General features: G+C 45.5%; 1 protein-coding gene across 1 annotated transcript in view; it reads left to right on the top strand.

The window, feature by feature from the left end:
• Nucleotides 1-19532, top strand: part of GLS (glutaminase) — a gene marked incomplete at its 5' end in the record, with an annotated part of 79647 nt that overhangs the window by 9223 nt on the left and 50892 nt on the right. The window contains 3 exons of the mRNA XM_015408819.1: nucleotides 4361-4524; nucleotides 11210-11268; nucleotides 18742-18774. Coding sequence (XP_015264305.1) covers nucleotides 4361-4524; nucleotides 11210-11268; nucleotides 18742-18774 — 256 coding nt within the window. The remainder of the gene's footprint in view (nucleotides 1-4360; nucleotides 4525-11209; nucleotides 11269-18741; nucleotides 18775-19532) is intronic.

Here is a 19532-nt window from a genome sequence, read left to right as displayed (position 1 = left end):
CCCCCCAATAGCTAGCAATCCAAAACAGTCCAGTGGAGGCTGAGTGGTGGGTGTTGCCTTCTGACACACTTCCGGTGATGTCAGGGGGTGTGGCATATACAAATAAGTTATGCTAATGAGTTATGCTAATGAGCTCCTGCACCTCTTTTTCTACGAAATGATCCCTTATAGCTAGCAATCCAAAACAGTCCAGTGGAGGCTGAGTGGTGGGTGTTGCCTTCTGACACACTTCCGGTGATGTCAGGGGGTGTGGCATATACAAATAAGTTATGCTAATGAGTTATGCTAATGAGCTCCTGCACCTCTTTTTCTACGAAATGATCCCTGGCTGTGACCATGTTTGAAGTGAGCTTACACACTGTGGCTTGCTTTGGCGATGGTTAAATGCTACAACTGCACCAAGCAAGTCATGGTGAAGGTGACATCCCTGCTTCCCCTTGCAAGGTGAAGAGAACCTACGATATATTGGATAAGCCTATGGAGCACAGAGCTGTGAGTGGCTGTTACCCACACGGTATAGATGGAACACTGTCTGGGGCATGATGCTCTGTATTCTTGGTGCTTGGAAGGCAACAGTGGGAAGGCTTCTGGAGTTCTGGCCCTGCTGGTGGACCTTCTGACGGCACCTGGATTTTGGCCACTGTGTGACACAGAGTGTTGGACTGGATGGGCCATTGGCCTGATCCAATATGGCTTCTTACGTTCTTATGTCTGGGGCAGTGATGCTCTGTATTCTTGGTGTTCAGTGGACAACGGTATGAGGGCTTCTGGAGTTCTGGCCCTGCTGGTGGACCTCTCCTGATGGCCACTGGGTTTGGGCCACTGTGTGACACAGAGTGTTGGACTGGAGAGGCCACTGTAATTAAGCATTGGGCCCCTGTATAAGCCTTCCCAAGGTCTCAGTGTTTCTTGTTTCCCAGTTGTGTTGCTTTTGTTCAGTTTATGGTATTTATAATCCACCTTTCTCACTGGGACTCAAGGCGGATTACACATAGTGAGTCAGTACAGTCAACAGGACGGGACATTCAGTAAACAATGCAATAGGATTAGGGTTGTAGAATCCATCCAAAATCTAAAAAAAACTGACCTGAAGCAAAGCATAAGTATTAACGTGACGCATTAAATGATGCTAAATTGCACAGCGGGATCCTGCTTTTACAGCAAGCTGTACACAGTAGTCTGGACCCCAGTGCCTAATGATTTATCCAAGTAACTTTGTGAATCCTTTAGTATAGTGCAACCCTGTTCCCTGTGTAGAAAAGCTCTTTTGAGCAATTCAGTTTTGCAGTTTGTGGAGGCAAGACAAATGTGCACAAACACGACCTAATCAGAGAAGAAGTATAAAGACAGTCGTGAGTGTTTGACCCACAAATCAAGCAGTCAACAAGACTTGCAAAGAAAAAAGCTTACTATATATTACAGTCTGAAGCACTACAACACAATAAATCATTTCCTACAAATCAAAAGAAAATCCTAGTGCAAAGGTACATCATCAACGTCGTCTCTGGATTATATAACAACGTTTCAAAATTGGATCTTCCTCAGGAAATGTTAGATTACTACAAAAGTTCTCTTGTTCATAAAGTGCTTTACAACAAGTCATGAAAGATAATACATTCAGGTAGGACGCTGATCTCAGTAAATGTTCAGGCTCAAGTATGCTGCTAAGCGTCTAATGGATCCTAGGCATCTCACTCTTCTTATGGGAAGGTCAATTTTTTGTTCAGGTCAGTGGAGTAGCAATGGGGAGTGCTGCAGCACCGTCCATTGCTAACCTTTTCATGCATTCCTTTGAAAAGACCTATATATTTAATCAGAGTTTGAGGAGGGCCAGGGGGGGGGGGGGTCTTCCTGACCCCCTTAGGCAGGCCATTCCACAAGGTGGGGGGCGCGCGCAAAGCATTTCATGGGTAACACAGTTTCACATGCACCTTCTCTGTATAGCCATCCTTCTCTTCGGCTTCTATACAAAACCAGAAACTCTTCTTAATAAGTCGACACCTTGTAAAACATCATACCACTGGAAATATGGCTCAGTTGGTGCAGATCTATGTAATGGAGAAGGGTGAGAATACAGGCCTAGTGTATTTAACAATCATCAATTTTCCCTTGAGTAGGACTGAGAACGTCCATGTTAGATAATAGGAGTTTAGAATCTCCAAGCTTTTTGCTACAGCTGCCTTGGAAAGGCATAGCATAAAATAGTTTATGTAAATCATGAGGTTGCACTCATGACATTATAAAGATCAAGAAAACTCACCTGTAATATTTTCGCATGCTTCGTTCAGTCAGAGATCCTCTGCCAGTTTTCTTTCTAGAAGGAAATAGCCAAGGCCGGACGAACCTCGATATGTGTTCTGTCTTACTCTTGAACCGTATTTGGAACCCCCACTAGATAAACTTAGTTCTAGTCAACATTTGCTTTATATATAACTTGCACAGAGGTATTCGTGATAAAGATGAGAACTAATCAGTTTGCAAACTTGCTCCGATAACATTTTTGACGTGGCTTTGTGCCTGTCTTTTATGTACGTGTGTACTTAACTGTGTACAGACTACCAAGCTGTACAAATACATACACGCACATGCACGCCTGCTAGGTTTTTGTGTGTACCTTTTGCTGTTTCGGGTGGGCGGCAGCAGGTGGTTTATTGGGACCTTGGTGGGCTGAGATCAGCTGGGAAGATTACAAATTCTGCAGGCCTGGCTGCTGAGTTCTAAAATATGTAGTAAAGCTTAGATTTTTTTTGTTCAAGTCTAATTTCTGGGCGGCCATGTGGACTTGGACTTCTTTGAACAAAAGCATAAAAGGCTCAAGAAGTTTAAATGGGCAAAGTCTGATGCCAAACGTGGGTCCTTCCAGCAGAATACCGTGACGCATTCTCAGCACAACACCTCAGTTTTTCTTCCCACCAGCTGGAATCAAAATGGACAGGTGTAAAAAGCAAACTCATCTGATCTTTGGAGAAGTGTGATATACTATTATTTATATGGGGAGGTAATGAACAAGTGTAGGAAAGTACTAACTTGTTGTTGCTTCCTGTAGCTGATAAAATACAAATGGATTGTTCAGTTTCCTTCTGTCTCCTTTAAAAAAATAAATAAATTGATATTTGAGATCTGCCCTGATAGACACATTTTTGCTTGGTTCCATTCAGGTACTTCATATGGATCATCTCATCCAATGAAATACTTGCCACAGTTTCTAATTAATTAAAATTAACTTTCTGCGTGAACAGTTTGAAACAAAATATTTGGAGTAACGATTGGGTTTCAGAACTCTCATGAACTATTTCTGAAGGACAGTACTTGGAGAAAGTATATTTACCTCACACCTGCAAATTGGGAAATAAGCTATTGGTTTTGGTCTTGGCTCTCATTTCGGTTCTGTTTATAGTGGAACGGGACATTACAAGTAACTGATGTGGGCTCGGTTCTTGCTGCTTTCAGGGGTTCCAGTTGCCTGTTGTTCATACTGCACCGTTTGCAGTTCCCCCTCAAATATTAGAGGCCGTGGCTCAGAGGAAGGGCATTCGCTTGGCACACCGAACGTCCCGGGTTCAATCCCCGACACCTCCAGTTAAAAGATCTGGCAGTAGGTGATGGGAAAGACCTCTGCCTGAGACTCTGGAGCAGGGGTGTCGAACTTATTTGTTACAAGGGTTGGCCCGGCCCAACAAAGAAGTGACATTTATGTCAGAACTGGCCCTCATAACAAATGAGTTCGACACCCCTGCTCTGGAGAGCCCATGCCAGTCTGAGTAGACAAAATACTGACTTCGATGGGCCAATGGTCTGATGTGGGAGAGGCCATGGCTCACTGGAAGAGCCTCTGCTAGGCATGCTGAAGGTCCTGGGTTCAATCCCCATCATCTCCAGTTTAAAACAACAATGGCACCCTTCGGCTGCGGGGAGTCCCGGCAAGCCGGCCCTTGGACAGGCCGGAGGAGGCATTTAAATGCCTCCACGATCCTTCCAGGGGTCCCTCTGGCCCGGCTGCCCCGGAGTTGCCGGGGGGTGTTGCTCCCCAGGCCTTCCCTCTGTAGCCAGGCACACAGAGGTTTTGGCTGTAGTGGGCATGGCCAACTCTGAAGCCAGACGGAACTCCGTTCCTGTGCGTTCCTGCCCAGAAATAGCCCTGGCGTCTCTTATGTTATGTTCATCCAGGCGTTCCTTGTTAGTATATTAGAATAAAGTGAAAAGGCGCTACTTTATTTTTCTGAAGGGTTGTAAGAAGCAAAGGATGATGTTAATAGAATCCCTTTCCCAAGCTCCTGCTGGAGGACGTGGCCACATCTCTGCCTCCAAACAAATCCGGCAGCGACCGTTAGAAGTCTAACACCGTATTTCTTTCTCACAGACATTCCATTGGAGACACCAAAGTCCCGTTTTGTCTTCAGTCCTGCGTAAAGCCTCTGAAGTACGCAATCGCTGTGAACGACCTTGGCACCGAGTACGTGCACAGATACGTCGGCAAAGAACCGAGCGGTCTGCGATTCAACAAATTGTTCCTTAATGAAGATGGTACGTGACCCTCTATGAGTTATCAGTTAAGCAGCCTTCAGTTCAAATGAAACAATTCGGAGCGGATGGAGTTTATGGAGAGACGGAGGAGGGAGAGGAGAACGGTTCTGGCGTTCCAGTCCTTCTGCCCGCCCTTCCCATGAACTCTCTCACGCATCTGCACTCGGTAGGAGGCGTTCTATTTGTTGCTTGTGTCTGAGATAGGAATAAACAAAGGGCCTTCGTATTGAACAAAGCAGTTGAGAAGGTTGAGCGCTTCCGTTTGGGATGGGCAGGAACCTCAAGTGGCGGCCACGTGCTCCTTAGTTATTTTCCTGGCCCTGAGTCTGGGAGAAGCTGGTGCCCGTTTCTGCCACTGGGCAGAGTCATTAGTTAGCCCTCTTAGGTCTGGGATTGGTTTCCGCAAAGCACATTCCTCTGAGAAGGGACATGCTGGCTTGGCTGTCTGTTTCGTGTAGTGGTTACGTGAGCGGACTCTAATCTGGGAGAACCGGGTTGGATTCCCCACTCCTCCACTTGCACCTGGCTGGTGTGACCTTGGGCAAGCCGCAGTTCTGATAAGAGCTGTCCTTGAAAAGGAGCCGTTTCTGTCCAGAGCTCTCTCAGCCCCACCTACCTCACAGGGTGTCTGTTGTGGGGAGGGGAAGGGAAAGGAGTTTGTAAGCCGCTCTGAGACTCCTTTGGGTAGTGGAGGGCGGGGTATAAATCCAATCTCCTCCTCTTCTTCGAAAAGGCGGGCGGGGAGGGCCACCAGTTAGCAGTTTTGCTGATGGAGACGCTTTTATACTCACGGAAGGAGAGCTTGCGGCAGTGCCCCAGCCTGCCAGAATGACTCTCCTTGTCACCGCGTGCCTTACACACTCGGGAATAATTCAGCAGCTGCTGTCTGTGGTTCCAAGGAGATGCAGCGAAATATGGAGGGGGAATGAGGGGCTGCAGTAACTATCCCTGTAGTGTGAATACATCCTGTGTGTGTGTCTCAAGACACCATTGCCCTTGTCATGTCTAGACACTGTTGTTAAATAAAACACTTTCTCTCCCCCTGACATGGTATTAAGATTACACAGTGCACTGGCCATGGATCTGCTCCCCTCGGTATTACCGATAGTGGTGGCCCTATGAATTAACGACCTCCAAAACGTCCTGTTGTTAACAACTGTGCTCAGGTTTTGCAGACTGAGAGCTGTGGGTTCCTTGGTTCAATTAATCCATCTCCTGTTGGGTGGTCTTCTTTTCCTGCGGCCTTCAGCTCTTCCTAGCGTGACTGTCTTTCCCAGTGCCTCTTCTCATAATGTGACCATGTACAATAGCCTCAGTTTAGTCATTTTAGCTTCTAGGGAGAGCTCAGGCTTCATTTGATCTAGAACCCACCGATTTGTGTTTTTGGCGCTCCACGGTCTTCCCCCCAGCACCACATTCCAAATGAATCCACTTTCTTCTTGTCAGCTTTCTTCATTTTCCTCCTCTTCCATCATCAGTATCTCATTCTGTTCTCTCTGCTTGAGAGCCAGTTTGGTGTAGCGGTTAAGTGCATGGACTCTAATCTGGGAGAACTGGGTTTGATTCCCCACTCCTCCACTCGCGGTTGCTGGATGACCCTGGGCAAGCCATAGTTCCGTCAGAGCTGTCCTTGAAAGAGCAGTTTCTGTCAGAGCTCTCTCAGCCCTGCCTACCTCACAAGGGTGTTGTGGGGAGAGGAAGGGAAAGGAGTTTATAAGGTGCTCTGAGACTCCAAATGAGGGGTGGGGTATAAATCCAATCTCTCCTTCTCCTCCTCCTCCTCTTCTACTGAGGGCTTAAAACAGCTTGAAGTGTGAAATCTGCATAAACAATGTACATTCAAGCAAAATGTACAACCCAGCAATTCAGTATAGGATGGTATACACAGCTACCAGTGCTTGGGGTGATCTGTGTCCATTAGAGGCTATGGTCGCTGCCAGTAATTCTTGTTTTATTTGAGGTACGTTTTAACAGGTGTCAGAAACGTCGAGGTGCTACCAGCATGTTTCTCATTACTCTCAAATCTACTAGCACACGTAATACAACTTCTTGCCTGATGTGTGCATAATACAACTGGTATGCGTAATACAGCTTCCTTCTTTCTATAAGATCAGTCCTAACAGCTCCCGCTGTCATGTCTGCACAGCCAAAACGGTAAAACTGAGAGCCAGTTTGGTGTAGTGGTTAGGAGCGCGGACTCTAATCTGAGAGAACCAGGTTTGATTCCCCAGTCCTCCACATGCAGCTACTGGTGTGACCTTGGGTTAGTCACAAGTTCTTTCAGAGCTGTTCTCTCAAGAGCATTCCTTGAGAGAGCTCTCTCAGCCCCACCTACATCACAGGGTGTCTGTTGTAGGGAAGGGAAGGGAAAGGAGATTGTAAGGCGCTCTGAGACTCCTTCGGGTAGTGAAGGGCGGGGTGTAAATCCAATCTCCTCTCTTCTTTCTAAATCATGTGCTTGGATATGATGGATAGGAATTCCCTGGTCGTCAGCAGCTGGAGAACTTCTGTGAGCTCTGTCTGTGAAATGTTGTTATTGTTCACACAAGTTTGTTTCTTTAACTACATGTTGTGTCCCAGAAGGTGCCAGATTGTGTTAAACCTGCCCTTAATTCTTTTTCTCAGATGTTACTGGCAGACAGCTATGTTAAATTAAAGCAAGAGTTGCATTCCCAGAAGCTTTGAGGTTCAATTTTAGAATTCTAGCTTCTGTTTCAAAGTAAAACTGCCCTTCCCTAAATTTGGGGGTGGGGTGGGGTGTGTGGAGGAGGATAAGGAATGGTTTAAACACTCAGGATTGTGTTTAAAACCAAATCGAATTATGTTTTGGAGATGCATTTTAGGATTGGAAGTGAAGCCGCCGGATTTCATTAGTGAGAAATACCAAGTGGGCTCTCACTCCGTAAGACAAGCCCAGCACTCTGTTGCTATGATACAGAATTAATTTTTAATAGAATGGGAGGTAAGATGTGGCATTTGTCGGCCACGTGATGCGTTCACCGAGTTTCAGCTTTCCTGTGTTTGTGTATTTGAGGTGAAATGCTGCTTACGCCTAAGTTGGGCTTGATAACTTCTGTTTAAAAAGCTGATTCTGCAGACGCTGTGCCGATCCGGAAAGGGTTATCCTAATTTGCACAGTATTTTGAAGCCCGAGGACCACTCTGTGTTCAAATGGTCTTAAATTGTGGCATTCGTGTTTCCTGATCCATAATTCCTGTTACATTTGTTTCAAAAAAGAAAGTAAGTTTTTGGAATAGAGAGATTTAATGGACACGGAACAGTAACAGTTAGTTCTCTCTGTCCTTTCATCTCTTCAATATCTAATGTAGGTTTGAAGGGCACACATTCACTAGAAGGTCAAACCAGTGACGTCTCTCCCAGTCTTTCTGGAAATTCTCTCCCGTGCCAGTTTCAAAACAAAATGTAGTTCTAAATGAGATATTTATAATATAAAAAGTAATCAGCAGAAGTTCGCTAGTTCGGTATAATTTGTCTGAACGTCTCTTTTGGTTTTCGAGCCTCGTATGGTACAATTAGCCTTTGTGCAAAGTCACTCGGTCCACATTTTAGACTGAGTAATCTCCTCCATCCAGAAGTTAATCTCTTAATACAAAGGAGCCGGTCTACCGTAGTGTCCTTGGTACTGTTCCAGCCGTCTAATCTGTGCCAAAGGCAAAACCCATCGACCGTTGCGTCTAAAAATTACCACGCTGCCCGGCTCGATGTTTCATTAGTATATGATGCTTGTACTTTCATTGACTGTCCTAAATATAGCCAGCCAATGACACCTCAACACTGGCTGACCAGGGCTGGAATACTTAAAGCGGTTTTGAGTTACAAACTGTTATTCAGAGACCCTGTATCTCTATATTTCTTCCTGGTTCTGTGCAAGTATTTTGTTTTAGGTAGCTTGAGAATTATGGACCTTGTATCTGGTGCAACTTTCCCTCTTTATTTGGCGTTTTTAAGCCAATACACGTCTGGCCTTCAGAATAAAATGAATTAGTAAATCTGACGCAGACTGCACTATTGGAGTGTATTGGGAAAGGTCACGCATTGGTAGCTTACAAAGCAGTCCGTGTTTAGTAACGTCAGGGTTTTCTTTTCTGTGTGTGTAAAGACTATTTTAAATGTGTGATTACTTTTTATAATGTTTCTTGGTACAGTGGTGGTGAGGAATAAAAAAACACAAGTGACTAGTACAGTGGTGGTGAGGAATAAAAAAACACGAGTGACCATATGTCTAGAAGAAGAAGAAGAAGAAGAGATTGGATTTATACCCCACTCTTCACTACCCAAAGGTGTCTCAGAGCGGCTTACAAACTCCTTTCCCTTCCCCTCCCCACAACAGACACCCTGTGAGGTGGGTGGGGCTGAGAGAGCTCTGACAGAAACTGCTCTTTTTCAAGAACAGCTCCTATCAGAACTACGGCTTGCCCAAGATCATCCAGCAGGTGCGAGTGGAGGAGTGGGGAATCAAGCCCGGTTCTCCCAGATTAGAGTCCGTGCACTCAACCACGACACCAAACTGGCTCTCTAGTGTATATACCCAATGCAACAAACAAACAAACACTGTGATATAGATGACAACACATATTAAGTAAGAATCATGTTATATTGTAAAACTTGGCCATATTACAGGTCCATCATTCCCAACGAGCATCTGCATATAGACTCATTTCGTCCCAATCGTCCTCAGGAGTAATCCTATAGTAATGAAGGTGTCAGCCTCTTGCTACAGTTCAGTGTTCTGTTTAAGAGCAACCCAACGTTTAATTTCTTCTTTATATTTTTCAAATAATCTTCTGGTTCCATGTTCAAGGGTTTATAAAGGAGCAAACCAGTCTTGTCTTCTTTTACATAGGTGCAAAAGCCTCCTGTACTATGCTGGCTTAAGAGCTCTCCATGGACACTTTCTTCTTCTTTAGTGTATATACCCAGCTGTGCGTACGCAAGCATAGTCCATTCTCGCATTAGAGAATGGTCCAAGAATGGAATAGGGGATCCTGAAAATGCATGAGGCACATTCCCTGATGTAGAATGAAGAAGTTCTCTTTTGACGTATTGTGTTCAGACATTTATTAGCTGCTTTCCTTCCTTACAGAGCTCAAGGTGGCTTACAATACGAATAAAATAGAGTACATAAAATTACATAAAACCAAAAATGTAAAATTACAATTTAGGACTGCTTTAATCAAATGCAGTCCTAAATAGAGCCGTCTTCAGCTGTCTCCTAAAGATTGAAAGTGGGGGGGGGGGCGGATCAGCCTCGTTAGGGAGATCGTTCCATAATCGTGGGGCTGCCACTGGAAAGGCACTTTCTCGTGTACCCACCAAAGGAGCTTCTTCGGCTGATGGGGAAATCAAGAGGGTCTCTCCCTGTGACCTTAATTCCTAGACGGGAATGTGAAAGCAGAAGTCTTTGGAATGCATGCATCTTTGTACAAAAGTGAATGCTGGCTGTCTGCTTTCCGTCCTGAAGCTCTCCGTAGATGTTCTGAGATGCTGTTATGCCATCATAGCCTGGAGGTTAGAGCTGCCAGTCAGTTGGCTTCAGTTACTTAAGTGAACATATATTTGGGTTCTGTGCTTGTCCGCTAGAAGCTCCAGAGGGGATTTTAAAGATGATGGAGAGGCCCTCCCCTGGATAGCCCAGTAGGGTTCCCAAGTGGCACTTACCTTGCCGGCGGGGGACTCCTGTCCTGTGCGGATCCTGGTGTGCGCGTGCGAAAGCCCAATCTCATCAGATCTCAGAAGCTAAGTGGAACCCTGGCAAGTATTTGGATGGGAGACTGACAAGGAATACCAGGGCCGGGAGGCCAAGGCAGGTTATCAAGCCACTTCACTGAACGTCCTGCATGCCCCAGTAGGAGTCGCCATAGGTCGCCATGACTCCCAGGCACAGGCGCGCACACACACAAATGGAAAAATACACACACACACACAAAAAAGTTGGAGAGGCAGACTGTGAGAGAATATTGAAGGGAGTTCAGGTTAGGAGAAAATTTGAGCATGTCTCAACTAATCCAGGATCTGTTGAGGTGATAAGCTTGAGGAAAGCACCTGAATAGAACAGAGGCATTGGGGGGGGGGATCTGAAATAACCGTGGTGGGGATGGGGAAGTAGTCTGTCCCCCTGTTATCAGGAGTTCAGCCCCACAAACAAAAAGACTGAATGAAAAGAATAGAAAACATCTCAACTCAAAGTGCGAAATGAGGATACTGTGGGACACAAGACCCTGGCCTTTTTGAGCCTGTGGGCACCTTTGGGGTTCTGACACAGCCACAAGATGGCTGCCGCAGGAGGTGGAGCCAGCCACAAAATGGCTGCCGCAGGAGGTGGAGCCAGCCACAAGATGGCAGCCGCAGTTCACCTTCAGGCATACAGTGAAGATACTTGTGTTGTGGTGGCAGTTGCTACCAGGGTAAACTTTTTAAAAAATCTTCATAGCCAAACAAATCTCGAGAGGCTAAACGGAAGCCCATGGGCATCATGTTGGGAACTTGTGCTTTAGGACGTAGCACCTGACGAGAGGGTGGCCTGTCAGAGTCATCAGCTGATTTTTAGAAGCAACAGAAGGGGGGTAGGATGTATTCTAAAAAATACGAGGTAGCTTCCTCCCCCCCGTTTGTGGAACTCATCGCTCAACCAGATCGTGTGACTGAACAATCTTTTGTTTTGCAGACAAACCTCACAATCCTATGGTGAATGCTGGAGCGATTGTGATTACCTCCCTGATCAAGGTAAAACGTTTATATTTAGTTTTCCCGAGAGCTGCATTTTGAGCGTTTTTGTGTGTGTGTAAAGTTAAATGTTGTGTAGCTCTAGCTTCTGTGGACACAGAAACTCGATAACCTGAACTGCTCACTAAACTAGAGAGATGTATGCAGATAAACCGTTGCGCCTGCGGAACGGTTTGAATCCAGAGGGGCCTGTTTGCATCAGAAGCTTTTTTCCTAGAACGTTTCTACTAGTCCTCTCCCGCAAAGTTCAGATCACCTAAAGATCTGGTGCACAAGTGTTCGAATGGGAAAACATTGCTGGTGTTTATGTCTTCCGTTTCTCTTTCCTTTGTTTTCCTCATCTTCCAGTTTTTCCCTTTGAAAAGCACTTAACTCCAGATTAGTGCTCCCTCTAAGCTGTGGAGTCTCGTGAGCAAAAATTCTGCTTTGTGAGCGGCTGGCATTAAAGTTGTGAGTCAGCCATTTGACTATTGCATAAATTAGTTTGCTCTGGAGCCCTCCTTCGTGAGGCTGAGACAAAAATGGGTGAGCCGGAGGCTAGAAAACTCAGCTAGCTCACACTAACTCAGCTTTGAAGGAACACTGCTCCAGATCCCAAATTGCATTTTGAGGTTAAGGGAATGAGGGGAGAGGACCTGTTCTGTGGGCACCTTCTGCGGAAGGTTACGTTAAAAGTGGCGAATGTATACAGGCCCTTCTGGATGTGCCCCCCAATACTACAAAAATAAAGAGCATCAGAGAAATGTAATTCCTTCTGCATAGCACATACCGGAGCATGCGACTAACTTTAAAAGCATTTTTGGTGACACTGTGATTTGGAATCTCATGTATTGGTTTAAAGTTCTTGAGGCAAGTGGGGCTCTTGTAAAGGCTTTACAAGAATAACGTTTAATTGTACACCACAGTCTGAGCATGCTTGATAGACTGACAGTTTTGTGAGGTGCATTGTCCAGTCCCCTGGTAGTTCCTTTAAATATTAAATACTCTCACGTTTTATTGTGTTCTCATTTGCAGGATTTCTTCTGTAGGTAAATGTGTTTGGAAAACAGTTGGCTTAGTAACTTAATCAACACAGGGCCACTGAATATGTTTTATTTCGATGTTGAAGCTGTGTTGAAAAATAAGAGAGGGCAAAGATATCTTCAGGAGTAAACTGATGCCTATCTAAAAATTGCACTTCACTCAATACAGCTTTGTCTAAGGCCTGATCTACGCATGCAGTGCTGTGAGGTGGCCCAAAGCTTACCGTTTTCCAACTACCCCGTAGATCAGGGTTCCCCAACCTTTTTTAGTCTGTGGGCAAATTTGGAATTCTGACATGACATGGAATGGTAGGCGCAGCAGCAAAATGGCTGCCTCAGGAGGTGGAACCATCCACAAAATGATGACCACAGCTTAACTTCAGTAACACAATGTGAATACTTATGCTGTGGTGGGAGGTGCTGCTAAAGCGACAGTTTAAGAAAATCTGCACAGCTAGTCTAGGGGTGTGCATTCGGTAAAGCCGAACTGAACCCCCCCCCCAAATTCCTTTTTGGCATTTTTCGTGTATTCGGCAAGCTGAATTAGAATCTCTGATCTGATTCGGCTGCCAAATACAGAATGCTGAATAAAAGCCGGCTTTTATTCGGCATTAACTAATATATCCTGGGTGTGTGTGTGTTAAACTTTAAAGGGCTGTACTTAACTTCTCTTTCCCACCGTTTCTGTATCTTTCCTGCCCTTTGCTCTGCTTTCCAGAAGGGAGGGGGGAGAGGGACCTTACATACAGCCAATCACTGCAATGCGTTTGCAAATGGCATTACAGTTTGCAAGGCTGTTGTTGCTGCTGGCTTCAAACTTGAAGCCTAATTTCTAGCTTGCTTTCCCAGGGACAGGAGAGGGGAGGAGCACTGACCAATAGGATCACAAGGCACACTGCTCTTTGGCCAATTACAGAAGTTTGTTCTTTTTTGAAATTCTTCTGTGCATTGTTGTGATGATTCTGTGCTTAAGTTGACATCAGTCCTTCTGTTGAGCTGGCATTTGCCACAATGGCACTGGGCTCACCTAGTAGGTTGGCACTGGGTTCTGCTGCTGGGCACTAGCACAAGAACACTGCACAGGTTTTGCTGCTGGCCTTACAAACACGCCTTTATTCTCTAGAGATTCTCAGACTTGATCTTAGTCCTGTTGGGTTTTGGCACTACCACAGTAGCAGTGGTTCTGGTGGGTGCATTGCACTGGTTCTGCTGCTGGTCTTGCAAACATGCCCCCTCACACCACACCTTCCACTGCAGAGGTTCTCTGGGAGAAACTGCTGGGCTGTTGTTTTATCTGCCTGCCTTTGAAAACAATGGAGGATGGAGGCACCCTCCTTGGATGCCCCTAGAATTGGACCCCCTGGTCCAAAATTTTCCAAACTTGAGGTTCTTTTGGGGAGAGTCTCCAGCAGCTACAATACAAATGTGGTGCCTCTACCTCAACCCCCCCCCCAGCCCATTGAATACTCCTTAGAACAGGGTGTCAAACATGCGGCCCGGGGGCTAGATCAGGCCCCCGAAGGGCTTCTGTCAGGCCCGCAGTGGAACTGGCTGCCTTCTGCTTCTGCTTCCAGTTCTGCTGCTGCTGTGTCATCGTAGGTTTGCAGCTTACAGATACACACCTGAACAGCATAGATTGTAACAGCACAGACATTTTGATGCAATAATTCAGAGCAAGAGGTGTCAGTTATCAGACACCGTTAAATAAAATATTGCAAGAGTGCTCATTTTTAAGGATGTTTTTATTTTAAGTTAAAAAAACAACCCTTGTTTTTGTGTCCTTTATAAAGTTTATATCTCCTCTACCTGGCATTACATTTTATGACACACACGGCCCGGCCCAACAAGGTCTCATCTATATCAGATCTGGCCCTCATAACAAATGAGTTCGACACCCCTGTCTTTGAAGATTTTGCCATTGACTACAGTGGCCCCAAAGAATATAATGGAGACAAGTTTTTTCAGTATTCCCAAATATTTCCAGATACCAATTCATTACCGGTATTGGTATTCGGGTACATTTGGGAGTACTGAAAAAATTTGGCTTCATTATACCTGAATCTGAAAAATATTAATTTTTTTCCCCCTGCACACCTCTAAGCCAATCATCTCCATTAGTCACTCAGAAGCCTTGCTATTTTCAGGGAGGGTATGATCGAATCTGCATTTGCATTTTTAAATTAGTTTCATGCTGCTGTGACGCCGTCTTTCTCTATGCTTGTTTGAATGTTGTTTGGAGAAGATTCTTTTAAAGCAGTGCAGAGGTGCAATGACAGTGGAGCCGCCCTGTTGTTGACCCTCCAGAGGAACTGGTTGGCCACTGTGCGAGGTGGGATGCTGGATTAGATGGACCACTGGTCTGATTCCGCAGGGTGCTTCCTGTGTTGGGAAAGGTCTGTGCTCACAGTACTGACTTTGCATCCTGAACGTTACCTGGTATTGAAGTGGTATACAGAGCTCTAGCTTTATGTACACAGGGTAAAGGTCCGTATCAGCTCATTTGTTTAAAAGACTAGGTCGTTGAAATACTAGTTGGGCAGATTTTGTTGTATTTGATAAGATCATGGTATCTTAAATTATGCAAAATGGCTGTTAAGGCATCTGTTAATATTTTAAACCAGGGTAGGGTGCAGAAGTCTATAAAAGTTCAATGCAAGCAGCAGTATTAGCAGCCTGTGATTTGTTTGTATAATTGGGCATCATGTACATACCAAAACTGAAATTATTCAGTTTTAGAAATTGTAAGAATTGCTGAGATCCTTTTGCATGCTAGTGAAGCTTCAGTATGAATAACACGGGGGCCCAGCCTCTAACAGTGACACTGACCCAGTTTAAAATTGTGCGTGAGTGAGGGCATGTTCCATCGGATCTTCTCGGTCTTAAATTAGGTCCGTGTTCCTCGACATGCATTTGTATATACACTGTAAAGCGTGCGTGTGTGTGTATATACACATAAATATACATGCAAGCATGCACACAGTCAGTGTATAAATGTATATCTTATGTTGTGTGAAGTTACATTTCTGCATGGTACATTCGTAGAATCGCTTGTGAAATTTTGTCGTAGAACCCGGGAGACTTTGGAGACCGGAAAAATCAGACCCGAGCCAAAAATAAAACATTGAAGAGATCAAGCACTGCTCTGTTTTCCACCATCACATTGCCAGGGAAAATGTTGGTCAGGATTGCCAAAGGGGGGGAAAAAACCCCAAGGCCTCGTGTTCTGTTTCTGTTTGTTACAGCGACTCCACCTGCAAGTTGTGTCTGTTTAAAAAAAGAAAAGCAAAAACTAGGAAGGCAGGTTCTCTGTCCTGGGAAGTATCAGTTATTAGTTATCAGCCAGTTATTAGGAGCTTTTCGAGCAGTTATCTCTGTGATGCAGGGCCTCAGCCCACACCAGCATTTGAGCTGGTATATACGAGACGCTGAGAAAAACATGCAATGACTTTTCTGTGTCAAATCCTAATGCAATGTTCAAAGAAACAAATCTCTGCCTTTTAATAAAAGCTGAAATAAGTTTGCTTGGCTATATGGTCAGATGCTGGCTTGCTATGTGCATTTTGTTAAAACTAAACTTGTAAGAGTTCTCTTTTTTTTGCAGTTTAAGGGGGAACAAACAACCAAAACTGTTCTGTATTCTTGCCTTAAGCACCTGTCTCCCCCCCTTCAATGCAGGGGAGAAAAGCAAAACTTGTTTCAGTTCTTGTCTTAACCATAACCATGCAGCAGTAACCACTGTAGCCTCCCATAACTAATGCCCACCCACTTTCCCCAGAGAGACATTCACTGTGCGTTTAAAAGGTTTTTTTTGTGGTTTAAATGTTGTTACATATTTTACAGCATTAGGATCTTTGGAATATTTTGACAACTACAAGAGTTCAATGAAGTTGGTAATTTCTTCTTTTAATTATTTTTCATTGAACAGATTTGGAGTTTCTTTTTTAAAAGACTTGTTTTTTTTCCCCCTCTAATGCCTTTCGACACAATGCTTTAATATTTTTGGCGTACTTTTAGATAATTGTTGACTCTGTGTGTAGCAGCAGTTTGAAATCTGTTGGTGCATAACCTTGACACGACAGTGTGGTGTATTCTTTCAGCTGGTGATCATGCGTGTGTGCCTGCACATCACTAGATGAACTGGTGCGTGTGGCTTCACAGGTTATCTGCAACACCCTTAATCCACTTTGTAGAATGGGAAATGAGGCTGGCTTTATGCATTTGGTTGCGTAGGATGCTGGTACATATAAAACACCAGGGTTTGTTTTCCTTCCCTTATGCTAAATATAGCATGACCAATGTTTCTTGGGTTGTTTTGAGGCAATCTCTTTAGATTACAGATCTAACCCAAAACTTTAAAACAGATGTTTCTGTGGCAGAGCCTATTAAAATTGAGGCGTTCTGTTTTTTAAAATAACAGAAAATTGCAACAAGTACCGCTTTTGGAAGTGTCTAGCACGGGGGTCCCCTTACCTGGCGCCCACCAAGTGTTTTTTAAAAAGCCAAGGGCTTCTGCTTGGCCACTGGTTGCCCAACAAGGCTTCTGATTGGCGTTGCAGATTTTTAAAAATGTTGCCTTGGCAGCAGCTGCCACCAAAGCACAGTGATCTTCACTGTTGCTGCAAGTAAGCTGTGGCAGCCATTTTCTAGCCAGCTCTGCTTCCTGCAGCAGCCATTTTGTGGCTGTGCCCACCACGCTGTGTCTGAAGTCCAAAGATACCTGCAGGCTCAAAAGGGTTGGGGACCCCTGGTCTAGCAAGATGGTCCTTAGTTAGGGAACAAGAGCTGTCGTAGAATCATAGAGTTGGAAGGGATCTCCGGGGTCCTCTAGTCCAACCCCCTGCACTCTGCAGGGAAATTCACAAATACCTCCCCCCCCACACCCCCAGTGACCCCTGTTTCATGCATTGTTCCCAGTTCTCCATCTGTCGCCCTGTAAAAACCCACCGAAATCTGCCTTTGCCAGAACAGCGTCCCTCTGTAGCTCTTTGTGGCTGTGTTTCCACAGTATCATTTATATATTCAAAGCTTGGTGTCCCAGCTCTAAATATTTGTGCAAAATCAGGCGCTGCACTATTTTTTTGGGGGGGGAACGGGTTCCCTTCCGGAATCTATCGCCTGTCAGAAAATTCCCCTAGGTTTCTAAAAAGTATCTTCTGTAGCTACCGCAACACAGCATAAGAAGAAACCTGTCCCGTGAGTGGAGCTCTTTCCATTCAAGATGGTGGCCCCTCCCTCTCTCGTGCACTTAATGACAGGGCCGGGATTCACAGGCGCCTGGTGACAATGCCCTGGCTTTACCCGCTGGCTGCAGGAAGCACCAGTGCATTGTTGGCACTTCTGTTGGCAACTGTAACGTGTTTGCTTCTGCTAGGGTGTTGCACTACTCTGATGGAGCGGTAGACTACCCACTTCAGCCACGAGTACTTCTTTCCACTGGCAGGCAGAACAACCAAGCTTCCCGCCTCCATGCGGCAGCCCAACAGAAAGCTCATACTCTCGCCCTGACCTGGATCGCCCAGGCAAGCCCAATCTTGTTTGAGATCTCGAGAGCCAGTTTGGTGCAGTGGTAAAGTGTGCGGACTCTAATCTGGGAAAACTGGGTTTGATTTTCCACTCCTCCACGTGCAACTGCTGGATGACCTTGGGCAAGCCGTAGTTCTGTCAGAGCTGTTCTCTCAAGGGTAGTTCTTGAAAGAGCTGTCTCTGCCCAACCTACCTCACAGGGTGTCTGTTGTGGGGAGGGGAAGGAGTTTGTAAGCCACTGTGAGACTCCGAGTGAAGGGTGGGATATAAATCCAATCTCCTCCTCCTCCTTCTCAGAGCTCGGAAGCTAAGCAGGGTCGACCCTGGTTCGTACTTGGATGGGAGACCACCAAGGAAGCCCAGGGTCGCTATGCAGAGGCAGGCAATGGCAACGCACCCCTGAACATCTCTTGCCTTGAAAACCTTACAAGATCACCGTAAGTCGGCTGTGCTTTGTCGGCACACATTATTATTATTGTGCCCAATTAATGAGTTGTCGGCCATAATCAGTGTAGCAATGGATTTCCTTAGTATCCAGCATAACGTAAAAGCACAGAATGGAAAGTGTATCCATTGATTACAGTAAATTGCAAGGCCAATTCCTGGCACTCATTTATAACTGTTCGATAAAGAGCATGTAAAATAAAGCTAGCCTTATTTAATGTTCCGCCCTATTTCTTACATATTAGAAGCTATTAATTAAAACTTTCTATAGTATTCTTTGAGGTTTATGTAAATGGCTTAGTCTCCTAACTTTAGGTAATTAGATTAATAAGTAATAATTTAACGTTTGATAACATTAAAGTAGCCATAGATAGATGGATTTAGAATTTATTACATAAGTTTTGTTTTTTAAGCTAAGTAAAATGATATCAAAAGCTTTCCCTTGTGTCAACAAACTTTGTAAACGTGTTTTCTTTCCTTTCAGCAAGGAGCAAATAATGCAGAGAAATTTGACTATGTGAGTGAGTCTTGCGCATTTTAAAAACTTATTTCCATATATGTTTGTATGTGCGGGGGTATATTGTATTGGTGTATTCTGCATTTTCTCTTACTATTTGTGGGAATGCTGGCTGCTAATTAAAAATCTGTTGACTGAATGTAACAAGTATGCACCTAAATATTACTTGTTGCCAGAGGTCATTTCGGGGGGGAACACGGGGGAACACAGTTCCCCCGAGTGAGGTACGGGGGGGCGGGGCACATGACAAAGCCCCACCCCCTGCTTCCAGCCGCCCCGCTTCCGGCCCTCATTCAGCCAGGAGGAGGCAGGAGAAGAGGGAGGGTAAGTTGCTTCCTCCCTGCCTCTCCCCACCCCTGCCTGCCTGGGGCCAGGGAGGGCCTTCCAGGGCTTCCTTGCACTCCTGCTGGCCTTGCAGGTCCACCGCTGGGCCCCTCATGGGGCTCGGCAGTGGAGCAGCAAGGCTGGCGGTGGCGGCCGGGACCGTTGGGGGCGGGGTGTGTGGCCTTATGACACACTTCCGGTGATGTCAGGGGTGTGTGGCCTTATGACACACTTCCGGTGATGTCAGGGGGTGTGGCCTTATGACACACTTCCGGTGATGTCAGGGGGTGTGGCCTTATGACACACTTCCGGTGATGTCAGGGGGTGTGGCCTTATGACACACTTCCGGTGATGTCAGGGGGTGTGGCCTTATGACACACTTCCGGTGATGTCAGGGGGTGTGGCCTTATGACACACTTCCGGTGATGTCAGGG

This window comes from Gekko japonicus, unplaced genomic scaffold (genome assembly GCF_001447785.1).
Source record: "Gekko japonicus isolate JY-2015 unplaced genomic scaffold, Gekko_japonicus_V1.1 scaffold3592, whole genome shotgun sequence".
NCBI classification, from domain to species: domain Eukaryota; kingdom Metazoa; phylum Chordata; class Lepidosauria; order Squamata; family Gekkonidae; genus Gekko; species Gekko japonicus.
The sequence above is the reverse complement of the archived record's forward strand: the minus strand, read 5'-3'. Positions and strand labels throughout refer to the sequence as shown.